General features: G+C 39.9%; 1 protein-coding gene across 1 annotated transcript; it reads right to left on the minus strand.

Annotated features, from left to right (window-relative positions):
* Positions 1-6745: 6745 nt before the first annotated feature.
* On the minus strand, positions 6746-9079 carry SMIM10L1 (small integral membrane protein 10 like 1). The gene has a single exon (XM_025930321.2). The coding sequence runs from the start codon at positions 8916-8918 to the stop codon at positions 8682-8684; it is 237 nt and encodes a 78-aa protein (XP_025786106.1). The 5' UTR covers positions 8919-9079; the 3' UTR covers positions 6746-8681.
* Between the last annotated feature and the right edge of the window lie 2892 nt (positions 9080-11971).

The following is an 11971-nucleotide window of genomic DNA, read 5'->3' on the forward strand; positions in this document are numbered from 1 at the left end:
ACAAGGGAATATTGTGTATTTGTATAAAATTTAAACATGTGGGTGTATATATGTAGTGCTAGGTTGACTTTTCTCATAAAATAATTGAAATGAAATCAAAGTACCTGAAAATGTATATAATCTTAAGGTCAGCAGGTGGCAAAATTGTGCTTGCTAATGGTATGGAAATTGTGAATATAAGTTTGATATATAGTAATTTTTAGAGATTATAATTTTAAACATGTTTTAAAACCATCAACAATGAAGAGATCTTTGTAGGGTTTTAAATGGCTGTCATTGTTTCAGTTGTAGAAGCAAGCAAAAAACAAAACCAAATTAGATAATCAATGTTGAATACATGTGGGTTATAAGTCAATTTTGATGGAGCAGTAGGTCAGGTCTGATGCTGGGAAGAATATAAAAACCATAAGGGTTTTGTGTCTTACTCCAGGAACCATCTGATGTAACCATGATGATTAGGACCCATGCACATAAGACCCACATAAAGATTTAGATTTTTTAAAATATAGTTTTAAAAGATTTATTAAGTAATCTCTACACCCAACATGGGGCTCAAACTTACAACCCTGAGATCAAGGGTCTCATGCTCTACAGGCTGAGCCAGCCAGGCCACCTAAAGATTTATATTTTTCAACTTCACTCATTATGTTGGACACTATATAAGAAATTTCCTGGGTGGGGGGTGGGGGAATTAGATGGTGACCAAAAGGTACAAACTTCCAGTTATAAGAAAAATACATACTAGGGATGCAATGTATAACATGGGAACTATGATTAACACTGCTGTATGGTATGCTATCACAGTGGATCCTGAAAGTTCTTGAAAGTTGCTGAGAGTGGATCCTAAAAGTTCTCATCATTGGGGCACCTGGGTGGCTCAGTCGGTTGGGCGTCCGACTTCGGCTCAGGTCATGATCTCACAGTCTGTGAGTTCAAGCCCCACGTCAGGCTCTGCGCTGACAGCTCAGAGCCTGGAGCCTGCTTCAGATTCTCTGTCTCTCTCTGCCCCTCCCCGCCCTCACTGTGTCTCTCTCTCAAAAAAAAAAAAAACAAAAAACCAAAAAAAAAACAAAAAACCCCATAAAAGTTCTCATCACAAGGAAAAGTACCTTTTTGGGGGTATCTACGTGAGATAGTGGATTTTAACTGAACTTATTGCGGTAATTATTTTGCAATAATTGTAAGTCAAGTTATTATGGTGCACAGTTTAAGATTATACGGTGCTGTGTGTCAACCAAATCTCTATAAAATGGAAAAGAAGACATTTCCTAATGATTGTCCCTGGGATTATCTTGCTCGAGGAAAGGTGAAATTCTAATACTGGCTATATTTAGATTCAGATATTGAGGATAATTTGCTTTAGAATGCCTCCTGTTCAATAGGAAAGTTAGATTACTTTGTGCTTATTAGAAAACAAGCATATTTAGTTTTCGTTTTTAGATTTACACTCTGGTGTCAGTCAACTTTAATGACCAAGATGAAAATGATTTAAACAACCATTACGAGTGGGATTTAGCAGTAAATGTCTCACAGGGACTATGTCTTCACTTCTCATGTAGTAATGTTGGGGGGATGAAGCTATAAGCAGGAACCTATTCCTGACAATAAGAAGCACAGAAAATGACTATTAAAATGTGAGGCCTGTGCTATAGACTGGTTAGTGGCTACTGATGTATTGCATTTTCCCTATTAAAAAGATTAACTTGAGATTGAGGCCTATGGTTCCCCCTTCCTGGAACAAGAGCCTGTATTAGAGACTCTAGTCATGATCCAAGAAAAGCTACACCTATCACATCTATAGCTAGTCCCATGCAATCAGGAGAGAATTGTATCTTATTCTGGGACCAAGTTATTGTTCCCAGTGATTGCCATTGCTTTCTTGTTATCACTTCCCTCCAAAAGGAACTTTTTTTTAAAGAATTTTTTGTGGCTCAGTCGGTTAAGCGTCCGACTTCAGGTCAGGTCATGATCTCGCGGTCCGTGAGTTTGAGCCCCGTGTCGGGCTCTGTGCTGACCTCTCAGAGCCTGGAGCCTGTTTCGGATTCTGTGTCTCCCTCTCTCTCTGACCCTCCTCCATTCATGCTCTCTTTCTGTCTCAAAAATAAATAAACGTTAAAAAAATTAAAAAACGATAATCTCTACACCCAACATGGGACTTGAACTCATGGCCCCAAGATCAAGAGTCACATGCTCTACTGACTGAGCCAGCCAGGCACCCCTTAAAGAAACTCTTTATAGTCTCAATGTACTAAGTTTTATTTATTTATTTTTTCAGTTTGCCCACACCTGAGACCAGGAGAGTTGCAAATAACTTGTTTTCAATGCCAAAAGAGGCTTTTACCTGAGCCCTTGCCCTTGGTGTACAGCTTGGCCTGGACCCTTGCCCAAGCTAAGATAGTTTAATTTCGAGCCATATGGTCTTGAAATTTACTAAAAGAAAAGGTACCAATGGAAATATGCATGGATCAATACGGATTCAAAGGTGACATTGTCGACTTTCTGATGGTTTAGGTATTTTGTCTGCTGTTCTGGATTGAACTTCATGTGCTCTGAACCAGGGACTTCCTTAACTGAGGTACGGAAACAAGGGGGCCATGTGCAAAACCCGTAATTTCACACTCCACTCACCTGCGACATTGGTTAATGCTTTTTGTAGGAATCAATGCCATATGCTGGACGGCTCTCAGGATAAATCTTCATTTAAAAAATTGATCAGATGATTGGTTTGACAATTCAGAAAGAAAGTTATTGACGGAGGTTATTTGTAGGAAAAAATCACAGGTGACAGATGGGCTATTTTCTTTCTTTCTTTTAAATGTTTATTTTTGAGAGAGAGAGACAGAGTACAAGCAGGAAAGGGGCAGACAGGGAGACACAGAATCCGAAGCAGGCTCCAGGCCCCGAGCTGTCAGCACAGAGCCCGATGTGGGGCTTGAACCCACAAACCATGAGATCATGACATGAGCCAAAGTCAGATGCTTAACCAACTGAGCCACCTAGGCACCCTTGGGCTATTTTCAATTTTAGCACTTTTGGGAAACACCAACATCCATGCAGCTTTATAACACAAAGGTACTGGTACCTCTATTCCTTGGCACCATGTTTAAATGAGTTAGTTTAAAAAATAACTTCTTTTTCTTTTTATACAGATCTAACTTGACCTCTGAATTTTATGTCCTATTAATTATAGTCCTCTTTGACTTCAGTGTGAAATGCTTTCAAAGTTTTCTTTTTATTAATTGGCAAACTAAGATAGTTTCTTTAAAAAAATCTTTTTCAAATTAAACCTCTTTTTATTTATTTGTTGGCCCCACTCTCTATGATTTCAGAGCAGACATTTGAAGCACACTATTTCATTAGCAACTTTTACCTTTTGGTTGTGATAACTTATTTTTCCTCACTTTGGTTCCTATGAAAAGGTATACTGAATCTATTTCACCCAGTATATGAACAACTTTCATTCTTCTTTGTTCATGGATGCCCTCCACTACCTTCCTGTGAATAAATCCACAGTATTTGAAAGCCATAAAGATGGGCAAAATTTCCTAATGTATGCGGCAGATCCCTAATTAGGATAGGAACTGGTAGGATTGCCTGGCCTCAGATGTACTGCAGCTAAAACTACTAAGAATTCCATAGTTCCTTATCATTTGTTGTAGGCACTCAGCAATGTCCTTGGCCTTTTGGTTGTTCCAAGAGCATGACTGAGATTGGTATTTGTGTGGAGGAGAGGTGAGCAGAAGTGGACTTTAGCTGTAAAGATTCATGACTTGTTCTGGTGGTAATCTTGCTGGGCAGTAGGTTATTAAAGATTTCTTATTAAAATTGTAATGAAATTCCCACACTCGTGGTAATCCAAGCAGACTTATGTGACTCAACTGAAACCTGTTGAAATTCTATTTATTGCAGGGATCCCTTTCTTGGTTCACTTGCTCGAAACCTTCCAAGTCTATTCTTCAGACTACTTTCCAGGCTCAGTTTCTGGCATTTTCCTCCCCCTCTCCTTTTGTCCCTATATGCCTAAACTTTCCATTCCTGCCCCTTGATGTCTCCACGTGTAAGTCCCATTTTCTTTTCGACTCTATCAAATCTATTCATGCTCTACCAGGAAAAGTCCCCATTAGAATAGGATTATAAGACTTTTAACAGAAAATTTAGTTAGGCCTCCCCAAAGCAGTGATGGACAGTTTCAAAACTCATGATTAGCTGATCTCTACACCTTAAGGGGAAAGTGTTTCCATTCTAGGGGTAATGTCTTTTTCTCTGTCTCCCTTCATCCCCTTCTTCCCTACAAACAGGCCAAATGACTTCAGGCAGCAGACAGTATAAAATACTGGACTTAATATCAAATTATATCGAACGCTTATATTCTCATACATAAAGCCCTCAATAATTACACTAAAGAAAAAAAAAAAGATATTGCCAACTATTACCCAGGAATTACTTTTGTTTGAAAATTTAGGAAACAGGATTATTCAGAATTACCTATACATTATAAAAAATTGAATCTCTCATCAAAAGTATCTTTAGAGATAAACTTAGGGTTCAACTGTGGTTTGGCCAATTACTATGACCTGGGGAAATTACTTAACCTCTTTAAATCCCAGTTTCCTTATCTGAAAAATGATGATAAAAAGGTCTTCCTCACAGGGTATACATGAGAATTATGGAGATCCTGTATGTAAATAACTGCACAGTTCCTGGTAGTAAAAACTCAATCAAATTAAAAATGCTGGCAATAATCATATGCCCTTTTAGCCAAGCAATCACAAGTATTTTTGCTCTCAACTAAAGTTATATTAACTTCTTGTTCCCTTTTAAGTTATATTATGTTCTATGATCACATTTCCCTTTTATAGTTAAAATATAACACAGTCCTCATCCCCCAGCATTTTTATCACTTACACCTCATAAACGTTTTTTCTTTTTTGGTGAGAACTATGCCACCTCTTTGCTTCCCCATGCTTGCAGGATCCTTGGACCAATCAACATTCATGGTGGCCTGAAAGAGCTCAATTTATGGGCAATGAAGTGAATCACTTTATTATCAGGGGCAAATATGTTTATTTCCTTCACTGATGACCATGTGTGGGAAAAAACCCCAACTAATTTGGCATTTATTCAACTATGCCTGGATCTACTGTGCATTAGGCAATGCTCTAGGTAAGGGACAGAGCAATGAACGTTTTTGGCTTCATGGATGTTGCCTAGAAGGATGCTAAAAGGAATAAAACTATTTGCACATTAGAATAATAAGTGGTTTAGTCAGGGCAAAAATCGTGTTTTCTCCCCTGGGAAACTTCAGTAAGTTATAAATGTTGGAAGAAAAATAGGGACTGGGTGTAAGAGCAATTGTGAAGAATAAAGGGTAAGTCATGGAGCCTTCATTCGGTTCCTACTTTATATTTGCTGATACTATACAGGCTGTAAAACTGGATAGGATACAATATCTTCCCTCAGTTTCCAGTATAGCCGGAGGATATGATATAGTAAGTGCTAAGTGCCATGGTTTCTTTAGTGTAACAAAAGGCTGATCTGAAGAAAAAAGGTTGAAGAAGGCACATGTTCATGTAGCCACCTGAATGGAGCATCCCCGTACCTCACTGTACCAGGACTAATGGTAGCCATTCTTTGGTACGAAGACACGAGTACATCCAGGGAATAGTGACGCTCACCATCGGTAAGTCCCTTGGCAGACTTCATTGATCAAATTACATTTCTGATGTTTTAGATTAAAATGTTTTAGTTCCTGCACTCTCAGGGCAATATGTAATAACCAAGGTTAGAGATTGTAGAAACCGCTCTCTTGGATATTTAAAAACAAAAACCCACATCTGATAACGAATGCACAATTAGGCAAAAATGAGGCAGCCCATGAAAATGGCATAAGTCGATGTTAACACAGCCTTTGGATGGAGTAAAAGAAATTAACTTAATATAGTCAGGGGAATCTGGGAAAAACTAAATTAAAACAGTGACATCTAAGTTCAGCCTTGAAACACAGCTAGAGTAACAACAGGCAAAAAGAAAAGAAAAAAGACAAGAAAAGACAAAAAAAAAAAAAAAAGAAAAAAAATAGAGAAGGCAGAAAAAAGTAAAGTAGTAAGAGGAGGACATGACCCAACAGCTTAGAGACAAGGAATAAAGGGTAGGAAATACAATTTCCCAAAGCCATACCTGGTGCTTAAGGGGACACTGATTTTACCAACCCTAGAGTATACTTGTTGGTGGGACACAATTAGTGGAACACAAAACACAGCAAATAGTTTAAACCTTGACCTCTGCAAACAATGGCCGCTTTTATCTCACCTAAAATCCTTCTGGAGGATCTGCCCCATACCCCCAAGGTCAGCACCTTATGGATTTCCTCCAGGCTTGAAAAGCTCTACTGGAAAAAAATGGGTATTCTGTGAGTTTTAAGTTTCATTCACATGTTAATGAGATCTTCTGTTGGAACAGATACGGTTTATTGTGTATGCATCAAGCACTAAGGCAGGCTTATCTTCAATTCTCAGACTGATTTTTTAAAGTAGGTATTTTTATCTTCATTTATAGTTGAGGAAATTGGGTTTTAGGCAGATTAATGGACTCACCTAAGACCACAAAATGAAGTTTGTATCTTAACAATGATCGGCCTGATTTAAAAACTCAATTCCATTTCACTATGGTGGCTCTTAACCAATGCTGTACTTTTCAATTGCCTGGGGGGAACTTCTAAAAATAAAACTTAAATTATTTTTTGAGAGAGAGAGAGAGAGAAAGAGACAGAGAATTCTAAGCAGGCTCCATACTCAGCGGGAAGCCTGACTCGGAGCTGGGTCTCACAACCCTGGGATCATGACCTGAGCTGAAATCAAGAGTCCAATGCTCAACTGACTGAGCCACTCGGGTCTCCCTAAATTAATTTTTAATCAAGGAAATATATATACAGTTAAGAAAAACCAAAGTACTGTTACACTGGTAGTGAAAGACAGCAATCCTCTATCTTTACTCATCTCTGATTTTTTTCTTGAGACAACCACTTCTTATGTTTATTGTTGTTTTTTCTGAATGTCCATATACTGATTTATTGACTTCTCTACATTAGATCTTCACTGATTCTTCCCCATTACACATACCTGTCTCCTCTCCAATCCCCACAATGTTACACAATCATTTCTTGTTGTATTAGTATTCAGCATTTATATAATTATGACTGACTTTATAGGACTAGTATTATTCATAATTTGGAAGTATGCAGTGTAGTTTTTGAAAAACTGAATTGTCCTGTTTCATAATAAATTTGTTTCCTTAATTTTTTTATTGTTTATTTTTGAGAAAGAGACAGAGCAGAAACAGGGGAGGGGTAAAGACAGACAGAGACACAGAATCTGAAGCAGGCTCCAGGCTCTGAGCTGTCAGCACAGAGCCCAATGCAGGGCTCAAACTTGCAAGCCTTGAGATTATGACCTGAGCCGAAGTCAGATGCTCAACCGACTGAGCCACCCAGGCACGTTTGTTTCCTTAATTTTTAAAAACTCTGCAGATCACTAATCCATCCCCAGACTCTGAAAAACTAAGTATCTCTTGTCTTTATATTCAAACACATCCGGTATTCTCAGTTTTTCTTTTTGAGACATTCTACCTATCTTTAGTCATTTCTTACTGAATTCAAGCTGTTCTCCCCTACTCTCCTCCCTCTTAAATATAGTTATATTACGATTTTAGCAACTTTATGGCATACTCTTTGTGCCCTTTACCCTTTAAATAATCAAATGCTTCTTCTCCACATCAACAAGACTGTATCTCTTAACTTCCCACTTTATAAGGACATCATTACCATTCCATATACTTTCCCCTCCCCCTTCAACAACCCTACTTGAAAACTGTACTTTTCCATTATCAAAGCTGTTAACATTTGCATTCTACTTTGTAACCATAATTAAGTATTCTCTCAAAAGATAAAAACCATAAACAGCATTTACATTAATTATTATGATTACTGAAGTGTTATTCACAAAATAACCACGGTTAGTGCTATGACTGGACTCTTTTCTTTGGTTCCAAGGTCTTGAACTACACGGACACTGCAAGAGGGTCCACTTTCTAAAACCCCAACCCTGTTCAAAATCCAGCAGCATTTTTCGTTGTTTGGTATTAGAAGGATGTTTTTCCTGTACACTTGTGGTTATTTTCACTGAGAATTTCAGACTGTCATTGTTTTCTCTTGTTGAAGAAATATATTTGCCTTCCACGTATCTCTTTAAGATCTTCAGCTTCTTATTCATTCAATGTTTTGGTTCCAGTCCAATCCCATCTTCCCGAAATTTGTTTTAACTTGGACCGTGAGCTTGTACATGAAAAATTTTTTTTTCTGAAAACTTTAGTAGCCGCCCTTTTCTTTACCCGGCATCATGTTCGTCCTGTTCTTAAGGCTGCAAAGCATCTTAAATATTGTCGTAGGCCTTAACTGAGGTTCTTTGCTGTCCCCGGAAAATCGCGTATTTCCTTTCTCTAGCCTCGACCCGCTTTCCGCCCCGGCCCTGGAAGCTCCGGTAGGAACCGAGAGTGCAACCGCACAGAGCGCTCACGACCTCTCGCGAGATTCCGGAGCTCCGTGCTTACAAATTTTCTTCACCGCCGCCAGGCCTCCTGGGAGTCCGCCATGTCCTGGCCGGGATGTAGGCAGCGTAATCATGGCACTAAATATGTACCTGCAAGCGGATGTTGAGGATCACCGAGCCCGCGACGTAGAAATACGGGAAGTTCATGCGCAGCTGCCAGGCCAGCTCGAAGAAGGCGAGCAGGGTGCGGGAGAGCCCTTTGCAGAAGACTCCATATGAGCTGGAGGCCCCGGCGGTGCTGGAGGCGCTGAGGGCCAAGGAAGACGGAGCCGCCGCGGTGGCCATGAATCTGGTGTTGCCGCTCCCCCAGGGCATAGATCCGAGAGTCACCCCGGCTCTTGCAGGCCTCCGACCAATGGCCGGGACGGCGAGGTGCGCAGTGCGGGCGGCTAACGGACCGCCGGACACACACCTGCACCTCCCGCTGTCGCAGCTTCTTCCCCAACGGCGCTCGGCCCCGGCCGCCGTTGGAGCTCCGCCCCTTCCTGTCTGATGCTCCTACTGGTTTTTAGCGCTTAAAGCTTAACAGGCGGTAGGTGCGCAAGGGGTTATTTATATATATGCCATACATAATGTCTTATATATGGACAGCCAAACAGATATGGTTTTCTCTTTAAAATGAATAAAGGTAAATAAAATCATATAATTTGCCCTAGAGAACACAGTTTGTAAGGGTCAAACTCTAGGTTAAAACTCCGGTTTGTCTGCTGTGTGATCTGGGTTATTAGCCGGGAATCTCACCCTTTGATTTCATAAAATTAACCCTAATATTAGAGCCAGATGAACTCCAGTTCAGGCACAAAGTCTCCGTGTTCATAACATACTAGAAGTGTAAAGGATCACAGTCGTGGGCTCTGGGTTGTCTTATGTATTAGACTCTTCCAGTTGCAAGTGACAGAAACAGTTATTTAAGCAAAACAAAACGAAACGCACACACATACGCATATATACTTTTCTTTTTTGATACGTATATACCATATCATATTCCCACCCAGGTGGAAAAAGTCCTGATTAGGTATGGAAGATTCTACCATTTCTGCCTGGGGATACACCTGTAACGTGTGGCTAGGCCCCAAAGGTTGGAATATCACTAAAAACTATGAATAACCTTAGTGTAACATAGCGTATCTCCCATAGCCACATATTCTTCTGGTGTTTAAATGATGCACACTTCGTTAACTTCTCTAACTTCTCCCATTTTAACTAGTAAGCACTGCATTTTTCATCATAGACAACTTCTGTATATAAGGATTATTCAGATGTGTAACTTCTGATCAAAACATTCATATTACAGTCGTTCTGAAAATTGTTCAAATATCCCGCATCTCACCCTGCAGCGAATAGCTGTGGTGACCATTCCAAGTGCAATTTATGTGTCCCAGAGGGACACCCTGTGGCATGATATTTGTAAAATGTAATTGTGTGTCCCCAGCAAGAATTTCGTCTACTTTTGCTCTACTAATACCACCCCAGTAACATTATGTGCACAGCCCTTAGAGAAACTGATTACAAGTCATTTAAGACGACTTATAAAATACAGAATATTTAAAAATATAAAATATTCATAAAAAAAATTTTTTTTAACATTTATTTATTGTTGAGAGACAGAGCATGAGCAGGGGAGGGGCAGAGAGAGAGAGGGAGACACAGAATCCGAAGCAGGCTCTAGGCTCTGAGCGATCAGCACAGAGCCTGACACAGAGCTTGAACCCACAAACCGCAAAATCATGATCTGAGCCAAAATCGGACACTCAACCGACTGAGCCACCCAGGCACCCCTAAAATATTCTGAAAAGTAGTGTAAGATAAATGACAACTCTTGAGAACCAGGAGAAAATGTTTAATTTTAGTACACAAGTACAATATACTTTTCCTGAAACTTGAAAAAGTAATAGAGGTATTAGGGGTCACTGAAGTCGTTAAGTTTCTGGATCTTCCATCTCCAACTGTGTAAAACTATGTGGACTTATTCTCCTCTACCCTTTCTCTGCTACCCTACCCCCTATCCCCAGTATTGGTTAACTCCATCAAAATCCTGAGCCCATGGGAAAAATAGCCCCCACCTACAACTAACGTGGTTAGGTAGATGTCCTGTTCCAATGGGAAAGGACTAGCCAAATAAGAGTAGTCATGAAGCTCTGACTCCTACGCATTAATGCTCTAGAGCTGCTGAAGGAGTTCCATCAGGTGAAACTGACATTGGAAGGTGCATAGGATCAATATTTTACATGGTTGTGGTTTTTATGTCCTTTGCCTTGAAATGACCGGCTCACATTTCTTGCCAAATAGGCATATGTAAGCTATCAATAGTAACACGTGTTCTACACCATTTCTCTAATTGATACTTCATTTACTCCCAACTTGACCTTTCCTAATCTTTCTTATTCCCGTCTTTTTGACTGTATGTTCCCAATCTAATACTTTTTAATGGCCTGTTTAATGATTCTTTGGAAAAATTTAAGCACCAGTAAGACTGCAAAGTACTATATTGGTAAATTCTCACTATTGTAGTTAACAGGTATAATATGTCGTCTTTCATTTATCATTTGATTAACTTTGGTCTTGTCTCTTATTCTGAGTCTGGCCAAAGATTTGTCAATTTTGTTTATCTTAACAAACAAACCAGTCTTAGTTTCACTGATTTGTTTCCTGCTGTCCGTATAGTCTCTATTTTTCATTTACGCTCCTTGTTAGTTTTTTCTCTAGTTCCTTGCAGTATAAGTTAGGTTGTTTATTTGAGAACTTGCAATTGGCCTGGCCCAAGCTCATGGTTGCCACTCAAACCTTTGTGATTGTCTGTGCCACTGTCTTGGTTCTTAGTGGCTCCCAGTAGATGATGGTATGTGAAGACCTGTCAGTGTGCCTAAAGCTTGGGAACCTGTTCAGGCTCCTGGAGAACTACTAATTACTTTCCCCTTCAGTCCCTAGATGCAGGCCTGACCTTCATGCCACAGCTGAGAAGTCAGGACGTTAGATATGGAGATGAACCCCTATCATGGAGAAATGGTGATTTTGCTTACTTTGTGCTAAGCAGAGGAAATAGGTACGGGGAGTCTTTGTGTGCACATCTAGAGCTACCTCTTTATTTTGTGTGTGGTCCCTAGGGACTTGTGAATGCTGAGTCCTGCCAGATCCAGAGCCAATCTGTCTGGCAGCAGCCATAATCGTTGGGGTGTTGGATGTGTAGATATGCTGCTTCTCGTGAGAAGCCGAAGATTGGGTTTTGTTGTTGAAGTGATCTGGAAGATCGCAGTGGGTGATACGGCCAGCAACTTGAGCACATATGTGGCTCAAAATCAAAGCCACATATTCAAGAATTGTTGCCATTATAGCTCACTTCTAATACCAGTTTTTGTACCAGTCAGCTT

The sequence above is a fragment of the Puma concolor genome, chromosome B4, assembly GCF_028749965.1.
Source record: "Puma concolor isolate L17-30 chromosome B4, mPumCon1.1.hap2, whole genome shotgun sequence".
NCBI lineage: Eukaryota > Metazoa > Chordata > Mammalia > Carnivora > Felidae > Puma > Puma concolor.

Bases quoted from the DNA above. Each gene is read 5' to 3' on its own strand.
- SMIM10L1 (XM_025930321.2), bottom strand. From the start codon at position 8,918: ATGCCCTGGGGGAGCGGCAACACCAGATTCATGGCCACCGCGGCGGCT.